The sequence below is a fragment of the Pelophylax lessonae genome, assembly GCF_965119305.1.
Source record: "Pelophylax lessonae genome assembly, chromosome: 4".
In the NCBI taxonomy this organism is placed as follows: Eukaryota; Metazoa; Chordata; class Amphibia; order Anura; family Ranidae; genus Pelophylax; species Pelophylax lessonae.
In genome coordinates this window covers 342866242-342888880 of record NC_138771.1, presented here as the reverse complement: position 1 = coordinate 342888880, position 22639 = coordinate 342866242, and the positions used below count along the sequence as shown (strand labels likewise).

The 22639-nt window shown below is 44.2% G+C and overlaps 1 protein-coding gene across 3 annotated transcripts in view; it reads left to right on the top strand.

Moving 5' to 3' along the window:
* Window positions 1-936: 936 nt before the first annotated feature.
* Window positions 937-22639, top strand: part of STK32A (serine/threonine kinase 32A) — a 312631-nt gene continuing 290928 nt past the window's right edge. For 2 of the 3 annotated variants that reach the window (XM_082252874.1, XM_082252876.1), the window contains exons 1-2: window positions 937-1067; window positions 4444-4607. In XM_082252874.1, coding sequence (XP_082109000.1) covers window positions 4556-4607 — 52 coding nt within the window. In that variant the 5' untranslated portion in view covers window positions 937-1067; window positions 4444-4555. Of the gene's footprint in view, window positions 1068-4262; window positions 4324-4443; window positions 4608-22639 lie in introns of those variants that run through there. The other variant, XM_082252875.1, reaches the window with a different exon arrangement.

The window sequence follows — 22639 nt, the reverse complement described above, 5'->3', positions numbered from 1 at the left end:
ATAATTATTCAGAAAGACATCCCTAGACCAGTGATGGTGAACCTTGGAACCCCAGTTGTTTTTACATACAGAATGTATGAACATCATTGGAAATGTAGTTCCAAAACATCTGGGGTGCCAAGGTTTGCCATCACTGCCCTAGACTGTTCAATGAGTGAATGGGATGTTGCTGTGTGCCTGGCTGCCTCTTCACCATGTGGGGAAAGAACCTGTTAACTTACAGCGACTCCTACAGGGGTAGGTACTACATGTATAACACTTCTCATAGTTGAATAATTCATATTTACAAGCATCCACAGCTCAGATTAAAAATGAGGCACTAATTTAGAAGAAATAGAGATAGAGGGATTTGGTGAAAAACGAGGGACATTTGGGAGCTATAAATGAGGAATAGTCTGTAAGGCTTAAAAGACGACTGTATGCAGTAGCTGTGGGTCCTGGAAGAGTGATTGAGCTGACTGTATGGTCCCTGTACGGCTGTGTGAATAAAGCCTAATTGTTCTCTTTTCTACATCATTAGGTTGGTGTGCTTTTCTTCAATTTACTCTCCTTCAGCAATCTGTAGCTAAGCAAAAGATGTGAATGCAGGGTGATTGCCACCGGAGAGCTTGTCACTGGCATGAAACGCTACTTACGCTCAATCGCTGAGTGACTGAGCTACGAATTGCAGCAAGTTAGCGATTCCATAAAAAATATCCTTAGCAAAAAAATCACTTAAAAAATAGAGGATCACTGCAAATCAATTGCCCATCTGACATCACCCTTTAGCTAATCACTTAGACGTAAGATGTTTTCCTATGGAAAATACGCATCCCATTCAATGTTGATGTTTCCAGCAGAATTCACTAGGGGGCACCAAAAGCTCCAGTCAGTGGCTGGCTAGGAAACTTCGTAGGGACATCATCTCTTTGTACTGAACTTGTTTATACAGCTGATCAGAAGGACCACCCTCTATGCCTGTCATCCAGTATCCCTTCCTTACCTCCAGCAGCATCTGTTCTTCTCAGCTCTGCTGCTTTCTCAGGACTCACCTGTTATTATTCTGTGTTGGCCTCCCATGAATCAAGGTAAGCTGTTTACATTGCACTTTATAGGGGAACTTATTTCACTTATTTCACCTAAGTTTTAATGAACAGAACCTTATCCTTTTTATAGAATCCGTCCTGCTCTGTTTATAATGTGTAGTAACAGTAATACTGTCATTAAACACATCTTTTTAGTATAATGCTTAATACATTTTACTATGGAGTTGTTAGTAATTCTGTAAAAATATAAACAGCCCTAAACGTAACAGGTGTATGTTTTTGTACTTAATGCAACTAGCTGTAATAAAGTGTGTAGATGCATATATTTATATGTATTTTTTATACATGCATATATTAAAAAACTGTAATTGCTAGAGAAACTGATTGGACATGACAGTGTCCAACTTTAAGGTATATGTACGTCTGTATCACTCCACCTGTTGTGTTACATAGCTGCTTTAAGTATATGCAATGGCCTTAGAACTCTATTATAAAGTGAAAAGGTCTTAGTAACAAATATTAACAAAAATAACAGAATTACTGGTGCATTAAGACATGAAAATATTTCCACATAGAAAACCTATATGTTCTTAATATGTAATGGGATAAGATGCTAGTATGTTCAGATAATATAGAAAGTGCAACTTGAGTAAGATTGTGCATTGTAAGTGTATCCACACTTTATATTGACTTCCCGTATGTATATCCACACTCTTAATTGATTTCCATGCCTTATGTTGATTTCCATTCACAACAATTTAGGTTGAGGAGACCCACTCCAAGGGACCATGTGAGTGGATCCTCTCTAACCAAATTGTTGTGCTGTAAAAGGAAATAAAATGTGGATAAACATACAGGAAATCAATAAAAAGTGTGAATATACATACAGGAAATCAATATAAAATGTGGATATAATCTACATGACAGCCTTGAGTAGTAAGGACTATGCAATAGAGATCTGGTAACCTAACGATGAAAACCAAAAGGTAACACGGAGTAATCCAGAAAGTGCATCCCATTTAGTTAACCTAGGAATTTGAGGTCTGGAGATGATGACCTTCAGCCATTAATGCATGTTCCCTGGCTTTAATATTGATCTAGAACAAATATGCACATCATAAAAGTCAGAGATAGGTCAGAAGGTCCTTATTAGTGTACTTGTTAGTGGTTCAAGTATTAAAAGAAGAAGCTTTTGCAGAATGAAAAGTCAACAATGGCAGACTCCATACTTCTTCGGAGACATCAGATGTACATCTGTACATATTATTTTTTTCTAAATATATGTTTGAGAGTATACAAAATATTTAATTTCACAATATCTTGTATATACTGCAAAAACAATAACCAACATTACAAAAAGATTTAAACGGAATCTATTCCTTGAAATTAAAATAAATGTAAAGCAGACAGGGGCAGTGCAATCTTTTACATATATGACACCATTGCTGAGTATTCAGAGGTGGAAAATATGAATGGTGTCTTTTCTTTAGATCTCTGATACATGTGAAGCAAGTTGTAGAAGATGCTGAACGCTGTAGAAAAGTATTTAACATGGCCGCTGCACTTAGGGCGATATTTATTGTATTTGTTCATATATATACATATATATTTTAATGTCTATATATATATATTTTTATATATATATATATATATATATATATATATATATATATACATATATATATATATGATATATATGTATATATATATATATATATATATATATATACACATATATATATCATATTTTACATATATATATATATACATACATGATATATATATATATATATATATATATATATATATATATATATATATATATATATATATATACATATATATTTTAATGTCTATATATATATATATTTCTAAATATATATATATATACATATATATATATATATATATATATATATATATATATATATATATATATATATTATATATTATATATATTATATATATATTTTTATGTCAAAAATACGACCATACTCTGCAGAAAGATGTTACTTGATCTAATTATTTTACTTTTGTTTCTGTTCTATTTTTTCTATTCTATTTAAATTTGTTTACACATGATTTTTAGGTTTCTTTTTCTCCGGTAGTTATTTCTTTTTAAAATTGGATGTCTTTTACTTCTATTATATAGTTTATGCACTAGGAAGACACTTTGGTGTTGTCAGCATTCATTTTGGAAATGAATTTAAAAATCTCCTGCTGGTTAGAGGGATAGTTTGGAGCATTTTTGGTACATCCAATGTTAACACATACAGTATATTATACATATATTAGTAGTAAAGCAAACTGCATATATTGCTTGTTCTGCTGAAAACATTTCCATAAATTGGCATGCAGGTTCGGGAAACTGAATATGTTTTTTACTCAAATAACTTTTTTGCCGTGCATCTTGGTGTCGATTCCGCATCACAGTCCCCTAATTTAGAAGACCATGTTATGCCAAATACGGTACAAGCTATTTTTTCATCTCATCTCAGTAACAACCAATCTACTTCATTAGTAAAGAGGATGATTATATACAGTAACCTTCTGAAATATTTCTAGCCTTCTAATCCAACTAAACAGTTATCCTCAGAATTGGATTGAAATATACTGGATTGTGCTTAGTGTCATGTGATTGGCTGTTTTCTTGCGGGTAATATACTAGCACAGGCTGCTTGACCTAGGTCACTGTACTCTATGCTGCAGCATCCGTGCTTCACTTGTAGCAGGGCTATTCAAGTGTCTATTCATGAATGGCACTGCAAATCTTACTAAGTATTTTTATAAGCTCATATTATTTATTACTGATATGAACATAAAGTACATACAAATATACATAATACCTGTGCTGAACAGATGTATAAGCCTGCATACTTATACTTCTGGAGAGAAGTAAATGAAATATAGAGCATACAGTTTAAAAAAAATACACACTTTTTTAATTTTTTAATTTTAAGTAATATGGACAGAATTAACCCTTTAAATAAGCCACCTATACTTAATTCAACAACTAATAAGAAGCTTGACCACATTTGTTTTAGTGGTAGTAAAACAACTGTTGCTAAGCATGTGTGTTTTACTGTATACCGAATAAAAACCATTCTGATTACATCTGGTAGCTTGTCAGTATCATCTATTCTGCAAATGTATTCATTAAATGCAGCAAGCATCGTTGTTGGATTATGCTGAAGGCAGTGCTGAACATCATGTGGATATCAATGAACGTGTTTCCATAGCACATGCTCATGTTTCATTGATAAATTACTCGCTGCGTTGTAAAACAGAGACTTGACTTGTAAGCGCTTTAAATGCTTTCGTTGAGTACCTTGTGCTGCATGGGCTGTTTGCTTTCTTGTAAGAATATGTCAGCACACACAGGTACATCAATCATGTGGAATAACTGTCTCTTCTTTAGGATGAAAGAGCTAAGTCACCCGTATTTCTGGCAGTTAGATGCAAACTGATCACTTGCCTTGTGGATCTTATGAGAATGTAACTGCTGAACCTGGAGCCTGGCACAAGCAACAATGGGAGCCAATAACTCATCCAAAACCCCCGTGTGTGATGGCAATGAAGAAGGTAAGGTCTGAAGGATCACCATGATGCAGCTAAAACTTGTATTATACATGCTTCTGTTTTAATACATGTATTTGGGCACAGCTGGCACCAGACTTTTATTAGAGGGGGCACTGTAATTTCAAAATGGATCTGAACACAAAAAGTATAGGGTTATTGCATTATAAGGAACATTGGAGGAAATTTACTAAAACGTGAGCACTCAGAATCTGGTGCAGCCGTGCAGGGTAGCCATTAAGCTTCTAACTTCAGCTTGTTCAGTTTAGCTTTGACAATAAAACCTGGAAGCTGATTGGTTTAGTTGCAGAGCTGCCCCAGATTTTGTATGCTCCAGTTTTAGTAAACCCTGTATAGTGTGATGCATTTGATGTGAAGAAACTCAAATGGACGACAGTCCCAACCTCAACCCTATTTACCATCCTTGGGACACACTGGAACAATGTTTTGGAGTCAGGTCTGCTCATTGATTAAATTTCCCCCATTTTGAAGTGTCCCAATGGTGCCTGAACAGCACCCTAATAAAAATTATATTTTGTCTGGCAATCAGAAAGATAGTGCAATTCCTTGAATGGAACTATGCCTAGGCACTACTTTGCCTACAGTCTTTTATTGTATATCTGCAGTGTGCGATCATCTAAAACACTGCTGCCTGTCATTCCTAGTCTAACACAATATGTGCTGCTTGCTGGAGGGAAATCTGCACTGCATACACCTTCCTGCTTATGTTTTATTAGTGCTCCTTCTATGGAAGTAATATTAGAAAAAGGTTATATGAAGAGTCAAAGATGTGCCTAGACACACTGGGGTTGACTTACTAAAACTGAAGAGTGCACAATCTGGTGCAGATGTGCATGGTAGCCAATCAGCTTCTATCTTCAGTTTGTTCAATTAAAGTATTACTAAACACACAACAGTAAACTCAGTCTGTATATGCAGTAAAGCATGCTTGTTATACTCATTGTGGAACCTAAGGGGTTAATCTTCTGCATTGTGTAAAAGGGCTGTTTGATCCTGTCTTCTCTGACCCTCCCCTTCTTTTACTGTCCCCAATCAGTCTCCTGATAATACAGAGCCTTGGAGGCACTCTGCACATGCTCAGTTGGGTGTGTATTGCTAAAGAGTTTTTATTTCTTTCTTGGGAGGGTGCAAGTGATCAACACAGGGCCAATCAGCACTGTCCAGACAGAGGGTCAGGAGTCCTGCTATCTCATAGGATAGTCATAGGAGAATGTAAACTCCTCCTACCAGCTTTACCCAGACACTGACAGAAGGGGCGGCACAGTGGTGTAGTGGTTAGCACTTTCACCTAGCAGCAAGAGGGTTGCTAGTTTAAATCCCAACCACGACACTACCTGCCTGGAGTTTGCATGTTCTCCCTGTGCCTGCGTGGGTTTCCTCCGGGTACTCCGGTTTCCTCCCACACTCCAAAGACATGCTGATAGGTTAACTGGATCCTGTATAAAATTGGCCCTACTATGAATGTGAGTTAGGGACCTTAGATTGTATGCTCATTGAGGGTATGTAAAGCGCTGCGTAAATTGACAGCGCTATATAAGTACCTGAAATAAATAATAATAAATAAATAAGTCACAAGCCTGTTATATACTGTACTGCTGATGAGAAAAGATATTTAGCAGTTTATATTTACTAAAATACTATGCATGTTCTATGTTCTATGTACTGTGGAAAACGAGAAATAGTGAATGCAGGGTCCTGGGTTTAGTAACACTTTAAAGGGGTTGTAAAGGCAGAAGGATTTTTATCTTAATGCATTGTGCAGCAGCCTCCTCAGCACCCCCTAATACTTACCTGAGCCCCATCTCTGTCCAGCGATGTCCACAAATCTCTCGGCCCTCCGGGAGTCTCGCTCCTGATTGGCTGAGACACAGCAGAGGAACCATTGACTGCCATGGCTGTCAATCAAAGTCAGTTAGCCAATCAGGAGAGAGAGGGTGGGGCAGAGCAGCAGCTCCGTGTTTGAATGGACACATGGAGCTGCATCTCAGCTTGGGTGCCCCCATAGCAGGTTGCTTGCTGTGGGGGCACTCAACAGGAGGGAGGGGCCAGGAGCAGGGAAAAGGAACCCTGAAAAGAGGAGGATCTGGGCTGCTCTGTGCAAAACCAAATGCACAGAGGAGATAAGTATAACATGTTTGTTATTAAAAAAAAAAAAAAAAAGAACAAGACTTAACAATCACTATAAGGTTTGACAAAAAAAGAAAAAAAAAACCTGGAAACTGATTGGTTTCTGAAGAGCTGCACCAGATTAGGCACTCTCCAGTTTTAGTAAATCAACCCCACTTTTATAGGGAGGCACATAAATTGTGGAGAGACAAATACTGGCCTTTGATGAAGGCTCTGTTTCTGGGAGTTTTGAAAGGGAGCTAATCACCAAGAAAGGAATACTTTGGCATGCAGAAGTTCCCAGTGGGTGAACAGCACCCAAAACATTTTCTTCTATCTGGAATTCTTCCAGAAAGATAGCAATGCAGTTCCTGGCGTGAGAATGTGCCAATGTACTTATTTGCCTGCAGCCTCTTAGCTGTATGCCTGCAGTATGATATCATCTTAAAACACTGTTGCATGTCATTGTTAGTCTAACAAAATTTGGTGATGGAACCATATGCTGCTTGCTGGACAAATATCTGCACTGTATGCATCCTCCTGCTTATTCTTTATTATCACCCTTACTATGAAAGCAATCATAGAAAATGCTATATGAAGCGTCTATAGGAGGCACATAATTCATTGTGCAGAAGTGTTGCTTCCAAATACTGGCCTATAAAGCCTGCTCTGTTTTTGGGAGTTTTAAAAGGTCACAAAGTAAAAGACACTGGCATGCAGCAGTTCCCTAATTAGATAAAGTTCAATGTTTTATCTGGGCAATAAAGAATAAAGTTAGAAGTAGTGAACTCCGCGCTTATGGAGTATTGGATATATATATATAGAGATGCTAGGCTGCAGCCTCCCTATAATATAGTCAAAAGACTATATAAAGTGAAGAAGTGGGGGGTAGGGGGTGGCGCTGCCTATTAGTGAGGTAGATAAACAATGGAGTGCCAGGTGGGGGTGGCAATAGATAAATGGATGAATGAATTGAAATGGTAGGTGGCAATAATAAATATAATGTGTAAAAATTAATATATAAAAAATTGATATATAAAAAATGTTGCGTGGATCAAAGTGACATATGCGCGTACGTCTCTATAAAGTGACGGGTGCAATAATGATCATGAAAATAGACTTCACAGAGTGTTTCTTACACTGCTTTCATTTTTTACACACTTTGTGAAGTCTATTTTCATGATCATTCTTGCACCTGTCACTTTATAGAGATGTACACGCATATGTCACTTTGATCCATGCAACATTTTTTATATATCAATTTTTTATATATTCATTTTTACACATTATATTTATTATTGCCACCTACCATTTCAATTCATTTATCCATTTATCTATTGCCACCCCCACCTGGCACTCCATTGTTTATCTACCTCACTAATAGGCAGTGCCACCCCCTACCCCCCACTTCTTCAATAAAGAATAAAGTATCTGGACAATACAGATTTTTTCTGGGGAAGATATTGTTGAATAATATTTTTTGGCAATCTCGATGAAATGTTTAGTAAAGTTAGTCATGTAATGACTAATGTAATTGTTAATTCACATTCCTGGCATATATTCTTATACGTGCATCCTCTACTATTCTGTATACAGTACCTTATCTTGTAAGACATATTATTTGTGTGACATGTGTTATAAACCTATTACAGTAATTTATTGGGCCGATTGCATTGGATGTGTACTTTGTTGGGCTTGCAAACAAATTGTACTTACGAATGTGCCCTAGTAACGGAACTTGTTCATATGTAGGAGACTTACTGTGGTGGTTTGCAAAGAATAATCAACCATTTAGACCATCCTCTGCCCTAAAGAATAATGTAACATTCCTCTACAGTCATACACATAATGTAGGGTACGTTTTAATGTTAGCCAGTTATTCCATCATTATGTTTTGGATTTTTGGAGGAAACCATAGCACGTAGAGCTCTTTCAATTGAATTTTACCATTACAGCTTGACAGAGCTGTACACATACCAGGGCCATGGCAGTTTTACTTTGGGTTGCAGAGTTTGGCAGGTGCACTTTCTGTCAAAGTTACCCATGGAGATCAAGGGGGCCAAACTGCAACTATGAGCCAACTGCCTGGCTCGCTGTTTTGGCATGGTTCCGCAATGTAAAATTCCTGTTAAGCAATAAAAAAAAAAACAGGCATCAGGATGTGGCAGTAGTGCCTCCTAAACACTGCAAGCTGCTGCTATACCACCATCTTAAAAGCATTTCCGTGTGTGTAGGCAGGTGCAGTTTACTTTTTCCACTGCAGGGGGCACTCTTCTGCAGCAGCATTGCAGTTGGAGAGGAAATCAAGAGTAACATGGTCCTCTATGGTTTCCTGGGTCACTGGGGAAGCTATCCAATTGGATCCTGCTGCCCCATGTGACTCTAGCAGCCATCTTGGGTCAGGCAGAGTCCTAGGCTTGGCATGAATTTCACGAGTAGGTAGAGTAGAGACAGGTACCCTGCCTGGTAGGGAAAGCACTAACGGCAGGGAAAAGTTTCTGAGGAGGAAGGAAAGGATAGAGCTTGCAACTTCTCTGGACATCTTCCTGCTTGGGCATGAGACAACCTGCCTTATACATGCCTTTGGATCTATGAGTGTTCCCGGTTGGGCTGTCTTCCAACTGGGTTTATTGTGAACTGTCTCTGCATTATTTCAATACAAGTTCTTTCATCGCACCTATACTCTGTGAATTTTTGCTGCTGCATTGTGCTGCATCCCACCTACATGCAGAATGCATTAAGCGTTGCCGCTTATCTGAAAAAGCCTTTAGAGAGGTCATGCAAGGAGCAAATTTCTTTCCTGCAACCACAGGTTTCAAGAAAGAAATATGCGTGATTCCCTCTTCAACACACAGACTGTGTTGACAGGGGAATCCTTCCCGCCGAGCAATAGTATTCTCCTGGCAGGGAGGCAGGGGTTGCCATCCCCGCCAGAAGAAGACAATTAATATTGATAGCAGCTATACAAGCCGCTAGTGATAATCACAAGTAAAATCCAGCAGGCTAGTTTTACCCAAGTTGATCGATCTATCAACTTAGCACATTTAGCCTGTCCATATGCGGTTCAAATCTTGGCTGGTTCCTGCTGAACTGACCAAGATTTAAACCTTCTATGGCCGATTTTAGGAGACACTTTTCCATACAAGGGAAACATGCAAACTGCATGCAGAGAGTATTTTTTGTGGGTATTGAATTCAGGACCCCTGTGCAGCAAGACCAAAATGATTACCACTTAGAAACCATATAAAGCTAAAGAGTTTAGCTTTAGGTTTCATGAACTGTATCCAAATAAGCGTAATTGGGTATTTTATTTTTTTTTGCATTATTGCATCAAGAGTATGAATTTAAAGCATTTAAACAGCAAATAGTTTGAACATGCCAACTAGTTTTTCTGAATTTACAAAAACGTTAAAGCATAACAGTAGATAGCTGCAGCAAGAACACCCTGTGTATTTTTCATAGTGTGCACTCCTGAATAAGTACTCATATAACCAGGCAGGGAAATATAAATAGGACATTAATTTGGAGTTTAATTTGTTAGAGAGCCTCTCCTGTCTTGGCACTCCTGATGCATCAATGCAACATTTGCTGTGACTTACTAGATTTTAGGCCAATACAGCATTTATGGGGCCAGCTTAGATTCTTTATGTGCTTACGAGTTATAATGTGTTTTCATTTTTTTTTTTACTAACCATTTGACATAGATCAATTTACAAAAAGTAAAATTTTTTCAAAAATTGCACAATACTTGTAACATATACTATTTGGTTTTATATTCCTGAGAATTTATGCAGTTATTATCACTTGTATGGTGTGTGTGCGCCAAAGAAATTCTGTTATTTGTTGGGTGTACCAATGAATGTCTGCATTATACCAGTGCTCAGTGTCATATGATGCATATACCAATTAAAGAGGACCTCAACTGAGGAAGCTGTGTCTAAAAAGTCAATCAGAGGCAGAGAAATACTTAGGCACAGTCTCAAGTTAGAAGAGTACTGCTTATGCACAATAAACATTTCTAGACTTTCCCTGTAAAGTAGAAACTCTTCATGTTTTGAAATTAGATGCACTTTACATCTGCAGTAGAACATTACTGCAGTGGCATATGCCATTGTTACTTTTGGTTAGGGAGTCTTCAAACAGGACCTTCAAGATGAGATAGTGAGTCCAAATTGATGAAAGAAAAGGTGCATTTATTCACTGTAGTGAAGAGATACAATACACAGAGGCTCAATTCATGTGAGCTGAGCAAAATGGAGAAGTATCTCTAGCTAACAAACATTAGGCTAACTCATTTATATTAATGAATATGCATAAGACATAGGCGTGTTCAAGGTTGTAATCTAGGTGTGATCGTAAAATCAATCCAATCAGTGTCCATATCTTCTGAATGGTAAGTTAATAGTTAAAGAGGAAGTAAACCCTCCTCTACAACTTGTACCTATAGGTAAGCCTATAATAAGGCTTACCTATAGGTACTGTAAATATCTCCTAAACATGCACCGTTTAGGAGATATTTACCTTAGAAGCATCCAGTGACGTCACTGGCGCAGGCGCACTGAAGGAACGGCCGCTCGTGCCGTTCCTTCAGAACTCCGTGCCGTGACTGTCGGCTCCCGCGCGCGTGCGCGGGAGTGACGTCACCGCGGCTCCGGCCAATCAGATGGCCGGATGCCGCGATCCCGGAAGACGGGCGACTAGACATGTCGCCCGTCATCCAGCTAAGCGGACGGCACGGCGGGGGCTCGTTCTAAGGTAAGTATTTCATAATGAGCTAGTATGCATCGCATACTAGCTCATTATGTGTTTCTCTTGCAGGGTAAGTAAGAAAAAAGAAAATAAAAAAAGAGTTTACAACCTCTTTAACTTGGCGTTAACATCATGTGACTGACACAAAAAGGGAACTAGCAGCAGTCCGCCATGACAGTTGTTGGTTCAAACTGGTTCTGATCACAAATGTCTATTCTTTTATCAAACAGGAATGTAGGTGGTTGGTTTTCATCAGGCGGCGTCATCACAGGTTCAGACTTTTGTTTCCTACAGTTAACAGAAAAGTGCACATTAGCTCTTATAATGAAATGACAGTGAAAAAGCAGAAGTAACAGTATATATGGTATACACATAGAACACATTTATCAGACCCCCATATATTTACTCACCATGCACCAACTGACTTCTGCAATGTAACATTGCAACAATGTAATGGGAAGTGTGCACCCATATACAACTGCAAAATACCAGTGCAGCATTGTTAGGCCTCATGTACATGGACTGGCAAAAAAAGCAATTTTTAGGACGCATTTACGCCTGTGGTTGGAGGACAGTAAAATCACACGGTTGAGCTGCATTTTTACCATTCTCCATTGAGCTGCAAGGGTGTGCATATGCAACAGCCGCAGCAAGAATTAAACCACCTGCTGAATGCGACACATTCAACTAAATGCAGCCTCACTGCAATCGCCTTGCATCTGCAGTTGTGACATGGTAGTTTGGCCTGTTAGGGGTTAAATTAGGTGGTGAAGAAGCATAAAGCCTCCTCACTGCCCCTCCAACACCCTGAAAAGCTGTCCACCTTGGATTACTCTTCAGAAGTACTAGTGTTAACTAGCCCTTAGAGTCATTTTTATTTATATAGCCTCTGAATGCAACTGAGGGGCCCTTTCACATTGGCAGACTGTCAGTTTTTCAGGCGGACCTAATCGGAGCATCCATTGCCCTGGAGTCGCGGGTGTCAACGGACATGTGTCCATTAACACTTGCCAACATCCGATCCGATCCCATCTGCTAAAAACAGACAGATTGGGATCTATTCCCCATCCGTCTGGCGGATTGGGTGGCATTCGGGTGTAAACTAACAGGCAGTCCATTTACACCTGACTCCCATAGGGGACAGTGGGCTGTGTCTGCTCTGCATAAGCAGAGTGGACACAGTACAGCCATCCGTTTGCTCAGATGGGATCAGCGGACAGATCACCCGCTGAGCAAGCAGACGCCTAGGCAATATGTCCATGTGTTTAGGTTTGTATTTTAGAACTACGTTCAAGGACATAAAAAAAATGCTCCAAACCTGCATTCAGAGTAGTGATTATTGACATAATTTACAAACCCATGCCCATAAACACGTGTAAATGCATATGTATGTGCATAAATGAAATAGAGTGCCAAGAATAAATGAATATCCTAGCCAACAGAACAAGTTTGGGCACTTCTACACAGCATATACATGCAAATGCGTATAATTACGCACCAAAACGAGCATTTTCTGACAGCTCCTGTAAGCTTCATTCACTTAATCACAAGCATTTTCTATTTATGGATCTGAACACAACTGCATTGTTTTCAATGGAGACATTCACACAAGGTTTTACACATGCACTGAATTGAGAGCTGTAAGGACCTTTTCACACTAAACAGTTTGTGATCGGTTTTTCAATTAAAAAGAAAAATGCATGAAAAATGCATCCCTTTAGGCCGCTTTCACATGGGGCAGACTGCGGCTGCAATCCACTTTCTCAGCAGGGAATCTGTCCGTTGATCCCCACAGAGCAGGCAGATGACAGGTCAGTGTCTGCTCCGCTTATGCAGAGTGGACACAAACAGAGATCGCTCTCCTCTATAGGCGGCTGGATGTAAATGAACCACCTGTTGGTTTACATCCGACTGACATCCTATCTGATCCACTGGACAGAAAGACGGACAGATCCCCATCTGTCTCTTTTGGCGGATCAGGTCGAATTGGATGTACTAGAGGAAAAGAGAGATCTGTGTTTCAGCTTAGCTTAGGACCAGAAATGGAAGGAAACCTCCCCAATAGGACACAGAAAGCTAACCTGTCCTATCACTTTGGGACTTTGGGACTTTTAACAATTACCTACTATAGATTCCATTCTATGAATAGAGGATGAATAAAAGATCAGTCTTTTCCATTCATAAAGTATCTTTCCTTGTGGAAAGTTATAATACTGTAGCAAAATTTTTCCAGGCCTTGAGCCTGAGGTGGGTCTGGCATTGTTACCGGAGACACTTCCAACACATTTAAGTTGTGAACCCAGGTGTGAGAACTGAGACAATGACCATTCCGCCATCTTTGGTTTGTTGTCTTTTTTTTTTTTGAAAAACTTTTTATTGGTATAAAACAGAAAAACAACAACACACTACAAAAACAACAATGGTGCATTCAATCAGTTACATGGCACTGAAGGGATAAACAAAAATGCTGTCACTCATATCAATAGCGCAGGTAGACAAGGCGTTCACAGTCAGCATAGTGAGAGGAGAAAAAAAAAAAAGGGGGGGAACCACCCCAGCCATGAAGACAACAAAACCAAGGGAAACGAGGCAACCGAACTGTGGACCACCATTATTCCATGCACGCCAGCAGGGCGGCCGAGGAACCCTCCAGCCACCGCTGCCAGACACGGTCATGCTTTTTCGGACAGCCCCTGTGTGCGTATGTGTCTCGGTACAGTGGGAGAACTCCATCTATCAGCTCCCTCCAATGCTGGAGCGTGGGGGGAGCCCGCCTGCGCCAGTGTAAAGCAATAATCTTCCGGGCATAGAAAAGCAGGAGACCTAGGAGGGTGCGGTCCGCCACTCTAGGCACCAAGTCATCCAACAGTCCCAGGAGGCCAAGCCGGGGGGAAGGGTCCAGGTCCATCTGCAAAAGAGCGGAGGACACCGAAAAAACACGGGACCAGTAGGCTGAAAGTTGTGGGCAAGTCCAAAAAATGTGAAAAAAATCCCCCGGAACACCCCCACAGCGCCAGCACTCCGGGGACTGCGCAGGATAGATCCGATGCACACGATGTGGGGTGAGATAAGCCCTGTGTACAATTTTGAATTGGACCAAACGGTCACGCATGGAGACCAGAATCTTGAATGGGGAATCCCAGATATGCAACCAGTCCACCGAGTCCAAGTCCGGAACGTCCCGGGCCCAGCGAGAGTGGAGGCCCAGGAGCTCCGGAGAGGAGACCCGGAGGAGATGGCGGTGTAGCACCGAGACCGCCCGAGCGGAGCAGTCGTACCGTAGGACCCGTTCCAGATTCGACTGCACCAGCTGAGAACTCTCAAGGGGGAATTGGGCTCTGAAGGCATGGGACAACTGTAAATAATGAAAGAAGTGCGAGGGGGGGACATTGCGATCCGAGACTAGGCTCGTGAAAGACGGGAGGGTGAGGTCAGACGTAAGGTCCGAGACCTTCTTAATGTTAAATTTGGTCCATCGCACCGGGTCAGGGAGACTGTACAGGTGGGGCAGAGAGGGATTCCTCCACAGAGGGGCGCTCGGGGAGGACGCGGTGTTCGGATAAGACTCCAAAAGAAGTCCCTGGCGCCACGCCCGAAGCGTTGTGCGCATGGAGGTAGTCAGTTCGTAAGGGGCCTGGGGGCCACGAAACAAGAGAAGGGACAGCGCCTCCGTAGAACCCAACACCGCGGCCTCCACCACTACTGCGGAATTGGAAGCCTCCGGGGCCAACCACCAGACAGCCGTGACCAGCTGAGAGGCCAGGAAATACTTGTGGCAGTCGGGGAAAGCCAGTCCTCCCTGGGAGAGGGGACGCATAAGGGTGGCGAATTTGTAACGGGGGGGGCGGGGGCCCCATAAGAAACTAGAAAACATCTTGTTCAACGCAGTGAAAAAGGACTTTGGAATCCATTGCGGAGAGTGTCGAAACAAGTATGTCAATTTAGGAAGGAGTTTCATTTTGATCAAATTGATCCGGCCTAGCAGGGAAAGAGGGAGGTTCTCCCACGCCTTCAGTTTGGCCCTGAGTGTGGCCACAACCGGGTCCAAGTTCAGGGCAATAAAATCGGCAGGGTTCCTCGAGACTCGGACCCCAAGGTACATGAAGCTATCTACCCATTGAAGAGCAACATCAGGCCCACAGTCTCTCCTGGCCTCAGGGTCAATCGCCAACAGTAGAGATTTGGACCAGTTCACCCTGAGTCCCGTCACATCGGAGAAAGCATTCAGGATCCTGAGGGCACCACCGAGGGACGGGCCAGCATCATTCAGAAACAAGAGGAGATCATCAGCATACAGAGCTACCCTCTCCTCCAGCCATGCCACCCGAAGACCTTTAACATGCGGGGAGACCCGAAGGGCCTCCGCCACAGGCTCCATGGCGATGGCAAAAAGGGCCGGGGAGAGAGGGCAGCCCTGCCGCGTACCCCGAGACAGCCGAAACACCGAGGACAGTCGTCCTCCGAGGCGGATGGCAGCCTCGGGGGAGGCATAGATGGTCTGCAGCCATCGAATAAACAGGAGCGGGAAACCCATCCTCCGGAGCACCTCCCACAGGAAGAGCCACTCCACAGAGTCGAACGCCTTCTCGATGTCGAGAGAGGCGACGACTCGGGAGCCAGAGTTGGTATGATTGGCCTGCAAATTCGTAAAAAGCCTACGGAGGTTGATGTCTGTGGATCGGTGGGCCATAAAACCGGTCTGGTCCTGGTCGACAACGGAGGGGAGCAAGGGCTGAAGCCTAGCCGCCAGTATCTTCGTGAGGATTTTTAGATCATTGTTAAGCAGGGCAATCGGCCGGTAGGAGGCGCACAATTTAGGGTCTTTAGGTGATTTATGTATCAGGATTATGTGAGCCTGCGCCATGGAGGGGGGGAGAGCCCCCTCCGCCAGACAGTCGTTAAAGAGTGCGGCCAGTAGTGGGGCCAGCAGATCCAGGTGGGCCCGATAAAATTCTATCGGAAGCCCATCCGGGCCCGGAGCCCTCCCCCTGGGGATAGAGCGGACCACCACTTTCACTTCCTCCTCCGTGATCGGCCGGACCAGACCGGACCGTTCATGATCAGACAACCATCCCAGAGCAATCGGATCGAGAAGAGGGCACAGGTCCCCTGGCAGGAGACTCGGCGGGAGGGTAGTGGTGTATAAGCGGGAATAAAAGTCTCTGAATTCTGCCAGAATCGCCTCGGGAGAGGAGAGGGCCTCCCCCGCCGAGGAGATGAGCTCGGGCACCAGCATTAAGGGGGTATCCTGTTGAGAGAGTTGGGCCAACAAGCGACCATTCCGGTCCCCCTGCTCAAAACAACATTGCCGTGAGCGATATAGGGACAGCCTGGTGAGTTCCGAGAGATGGAGCTGGAGGTCCCGACGGGAGGCCTGGAGCCCCTCAAAGTTCGCTGCCGAGGGGTCCTGCCCATATCGGACCGAGGCCCTCTCCGCCGCCTCCTCCAGCACCACCGTGTCAGCTGTCAACCGGCTGCGCACCGCCTTAATGGACGAGATATAATGACCCCTAGTGAATGCTTTGAACGCATCCCACACCACAGCAGGGGAGGACGTGCCAGCATTTATGCGCCAATATTCCCGCAACACAGGAGGGGCTTGTCGGGAGACGTCCGGCTGATCAATCCAGTGAGCTCCCAGGCGCCACATAGAGCCATCGCGAGTCAGTCCAGATCGCAACTGTAGCAGCAAGGGACTGTGATCAGACAGGCCACTCGGGAGATATGCCACCCCCTCCACCTCAGACAGGACTGACGGGCTGGCAAAGGCAAGGTCAATCCTAGAGGAGGTCTTGTGCGTAGCAGAGAAGCAGGAGTACTCCCTCTGCTCAGGGTGCTTCCAGCGCCAGGCCTCCCGGACCCCAGCCGCCTCCGCCCAGTCAAGCAGGTCATGAGAGAATACCTTGGGCGGAACCGGCCTGTCCAGGTCGGGGGAGAGGGTGGCATTGAAGTCCCCGACAATCACCAATTTGGCAGGGGCGTAGAGGGAAACCTTATCTAACACATCATACAGTACTTCGGCCCTAAAAGGCGGAGGTACATAAATCCCCACCACAACGTACCGCTGCCTCCACAAGGTGAGCACCAGCACGACATACCTGCCCATGGGGTCTGTGTGAACTGCCTCAACCTCATGGGGCAAGGACTTGTGCACCAAGACCGACACCCCCCTAGCATAGGAGGAGTAGGATGCATGAAAGGCCCTTTGGACCCAGGGCTTCTTGAGGGCCTGTAGCTTGCCGCCCACCAGATGTGTCTCCTGTAGCACAAGAATCGAGGGATTGTGGGATTTAACATACTGAAATAATTGCGCCCGCTTAAATTTGTTGTTCAGACCACGGACATTCCACGAAAGGATGGAGAAGCTAGAGGATTTAAGTGACGCCATATCTAGGCATAATAGGCATAAGAGGGCCAACCCGCGCACATGCTGGGAGACCCATCTGGTGAGCAACAGCATAGCAGAAAGAAATGCACCAACTAGCAAAACACATAACCGAAAAACAAAAAAACAAAAAACAAGCATGTACAGCAAAACATACAACAGTTACCCTAGAGCCAAAACGGCTCACCCTATCGTGCCCCGGGCACCCCATAAAACACAGGGGTGGCGGGGGGACGATCTCGACCCAAAAACAAAAACAGAAAAAATATAGCAGACCGCTAACCGTGCAGCCTGCCGAACAGTCTCTCCAGGGGGGGAGAAATCAAAGAGGCACGATGCCCAGACCTCTTTCCGGGCTGGGAAAGCACAGTCCGAACAGTACAGAGAGGGGAAAAAAAAAAAAAGTCAGCAGACAATGTGATATCAGCAGCACAAGGAAGAGGGCAGCTCCAGTAAGCAGGGACATCCATCCGGGGGGAGAAGGCAACAGAGGGGGGGGGGGAAGAGCAGCGGGGCAGGAAGATGTGGGTCAGAGATGGGGGGAAGACCGACAGGCAGTCCAGGTGAGGCAAAGTCAGCAATGAGATGGTCCAGGCAAACAAAAAAGAAAAAGGCTCAGAGAGGGGGGGGAAGCACTAAGAAGAAAAAGGGCTTTCGGCTGCAGGGGGAGAGGTGCAGGCAATACTTGCGACAGTGCGGAGATTCTCAAGCAGCCGAGCGGTCATCCATGTCAGCGAACATCCAGCCAGGCAGCCGCCGCCTCCGGGGTGTCAAAAAACCGAGCCCGGTCACCGTCTATGACACGCAGGCGACTGGGATAGAGGAGGCTATACTTCAGGCCCTTGTCTCGTAGCCGCTTCCTGATGTCGGTGAACTGGCGTCTCTTGCCCTGAACTTCTGGCGAGTAGTCAGGGAAAAACATCAGCCTGGTGTTTTCATAGCAGACCTCCTGTTTGGCCCTGGCCGCAGCAAGGATTTGGTCCCGATGCCTGTAATTGAGAAGGCGGAAGAGGAAGGGCCTGGGGGGGGCACCCGGCACTGGGGGTGTCGGGGGGACCCTGTGTGCCCGCTCCACCACAAATGTCGGCGGCATGTCAGGGAGGCCCAGCAGCGAAGGGAGGAACGCCTCAGCGAATTCCGCCGGTTTGGAGCCCTCTACCCGCTCCGGCAGGCCCAGGATGCGGACGTTGTTGCGACGGAGACGGTTTTCGGTGTCTATCGCCTTATCTTGCAGTGCTCTAACCTGAAGCTGAAGGGCTCGGAGCTCCGTGGAGTCAGCACGAGTGGAGTCTTCCAGCTGGGATATCCTCTCCTCCGCCTCCGTCACGCGAGAGCGGAACTTATCAAGATCGTGGCGGATCAGGCTTATGTCAGTGGCAAGATAGTCCATCTTAGCAGTGAGGGTGTCCTTACAGGCCTTGATTGCCTCCAGAATGTCGGCCGGGGAAGGATCCGGTGGGCCTCCGGGGTCTCGAGCAGGCTGAGCTTCAGCAGACATCTTCTTCGGAGGAGGCCTCGTGTCCAAGATGGCCGCCGCGGGACCCGAAGGACGGGACGAACTCCGGGATTTGGCGGATCGCAGCTTCCCCGGTGAGAACGGAGGAATCTGCGAAGTGCCGCCCCTCCTTCTGGACCCCAGGGTGAGTTTTTAGGGGTATAGATGTAAGGGATGGATGCCGATGGAACAGATAGGATTATTGCAGGAGCGGAGCTAGAGCCCTGTGCGTCCGTGTAGTCTCACATCCCGGCCACGCCCCTGGTTTGTTGTCTTTATTGTATTTAGGGGATGGGAGAAGGGAATGAGTGGGACAACTAGGTTTGACTGGGACACTATACAGAAAAAATGCCGTTGGCGCTGTCTTGGCGCCAGCCGAATGCCGGCCAACGCTTCTTGGCGCTTACAGTTACTGTGAAACTGAACTTGTGATGGAATCTCGACTTTAACTTGTTTGTTAACTCAGAAGATCCAGGACTGTAGAACACTTGACTCCTGATACTCGATTTAGCTCATAAGTCACTGAACAGCTTCCTCCAACCCTTCACTGGCTGAGGTAGCTCCTTGTCACTGCTTGTGCTGCTGCAACTCTTAACTCTGTACACCTCACACTGTACACTGACTCTTCAGGGCCCAACCACTGGTGCCCCCTTTACATTTCAGGGTCCTCTGACTAGGTACCCCCTCTAACACTTCAGGGTCCTCTGACTAGGCACCCCCTTTACAGCTAGCTGACTCCTGGATCCCTGGAACCTTCTCTGGAGTGGTCCCCTCTACACTAGGCAGACCCCTTGGGGCAGTTCACTGTATTCACGACCTTGGAAGGCTTTCCTGGAACTGAATCCCTCTTCCTCCACTGGTCCTCGGCACACCGGATCCCCTCTGCAGCTCAGCTCAGCTCACTCTGCAACTCTCAGGCAGCCACCCGAGACTCCCGATCCTTCTGACAGGCTGTACCCTCCCTCCTGGGACTCTGCTTCCCGCCAAAGACGCAGCGTCATGCGTTCCCTCAGAACTTTCACCCACTCCCAGAATCATCTGTGACAGAATCTGCCTTCTGGGGTAGATACAAGCCTAAGTGTGTCCCTGATTGGGTTTCCTCCACTGTCCAATGAGAATCCTCTCATGGAGCCAGTGGGGAGACTCTCCTCCCAGCAGACACACCTGGGAGACATGACAGCCAGCTGAAATCATGGCCCTGCTGTTAGGCAGCCAAGGCCCAGTTATACTTTTACCTAGCACCTTCCTGTAGGGTGCTACAGTACATTTTCTATGAATGGAGAAGAGGAGCTTAAAGAGCGAGCGTAGTCAGTACACTTGAGAAGTGCCTGTGACAGGTCCCTCAGCTCTATTAACCCCTGTGTCATTGGAAGAATAACGGCTGTGGGGGTATGTGGGGGCAGAGGACTCCGGATGTCAACTAAAATAGTAGCCAGCAGCACAAGGGTCACTTCCAAATGAATGTAAGTACTGTCCCTTGTGCTGATCTTTTTTTTTTTTTAATTCGACTAAACTTAGGCTTTGACTGGATAGGAAGTGAGGGTAAATCTTTTTAAAGAAGCCCCGAACAGCAGTAAATAATGTCAGTTCAACATCTCCTTTCTGTTTAAAATTAGCTTTTTTTAAACAATATTGCTTGCTTTTTGGAGATTTAACATACTGTAGTCTAGGCTAAGGGTGTCAAACGCAATTTCAGCACAGGCTGTAAAAGCATTATGGTTGCCCTGAAAGGGCCGGCTGTAACTGAAAGACTAGATGCCCAAAGCACCCCAGCATCAGATGTCAAGAGCCCCCCACTCCCTTACATCGCGGTGCACCCACTTTACCTTGTGATGCTGCCTGAAAGAAGCTGGGGATGGAGCTGGGAAGCAGAAAGTGCAGGGTCTGGAGGAGGGCTGGAGTTAGCTGCTGGAGTCTGCCGAATGCTCAGGCCAGTTTAGGTGGGGACGAGGGGGTGCTACAGCTGCACAAAGAGGCGCATAATTTGACAGAGGCGTTCTATCCTCCTCTCTGCTGCCAACTGCTTAGACAAGGTGGGGGTGGGCGAGAAGGGTGCTACAACTGTAGGAGAGGTGTGAGATCTACATGAAATGGCCTGGTTGGCCATATTTGACCCGCAGGCCTTGTGTTTGAGACATGTGGTCTAGGCTCTCTACGGTAATATAAATGCTTTCAGCAGGTTGATTAGTATATTTGTTTTGTTTGTATCTGATTTAAAAAAGGGGTATTTGTGGAAGAAGTCTGTGTGTTCCTGCTATAGGCCTCTAAAAACGTGCCACATCCCAAAAATTGTAGTTTACCAATGTGGATTCCCCTGGGGGTGGGACTTTTTAGGCACGAATTAGAAATAACAAGGATTGATATAAAAATGTTTTATTTTATTAACAAATGTAAAGACAGTAATGAGTATACAAAAAAAAATAATGTTTTGTTAAAAACAATTTTAGCAAGCAATAATGTGTGCAAAATGATACAACTCTACCATCAAGACCAGGCTAGATATCCGACGCGTTTCGAGGTCTTTTACCTCTTCATCAGGGATGATGCTGGAATCTTATCTGTAAGCGTCAAAAAAGATATATATAATACATGATCTCTTAATTGATACTATTTGCATGAAAACGACATTATAAAACATATAGAATCTCATTCAGCAAAATTTGTACAAAATAGTGATTTTCACTTACATGGTTGGTTTTCATACTGACAAACAAAGAGCTTGCTGCTTTTAAAAACAAGGAGTACGTTATTTGTGGAAGAAAGAGCCCTGTGTAATAAATGCAAATTGTTCCTTTGTTTTGTATTGTAAAAGTTAGTTTTTAAATGTGATGCAACACTGATTAAACATAATAAATCCTGGAAAAAAATCTAGGCCTGGTGGTAGGCGAAGAGTACAGCAGGTTTGAGTTTAAAGTGTCATAAGAATGCATAAGAAATGTATTTGCATCAAGAATTATAGTGGAAGCATTATGCAGTCAGGAACATTAGCATCACCTTATCATGATACACAGCAAATCTTTCACCCAAAGCCAACTTTGCATTCCGCCAGCGATATGTCTGCACCAAAGCTCCAGGCTTACTCCTAGTCCTGACTTGAATTACTCTGTGTATGGAAATATCCATTATAAACATATTTAATGATAACAACTGAAGCCCCTGGCTATCTCTCTAGATAAGAGATCCAGAGTCCAGACCTACCTGTGGATTAGAGGATATTTGACTCTGCGCTTATCTTACAAACAGAAGATAGCTGTCAATCTCTATCATATACAGAGATCCTTG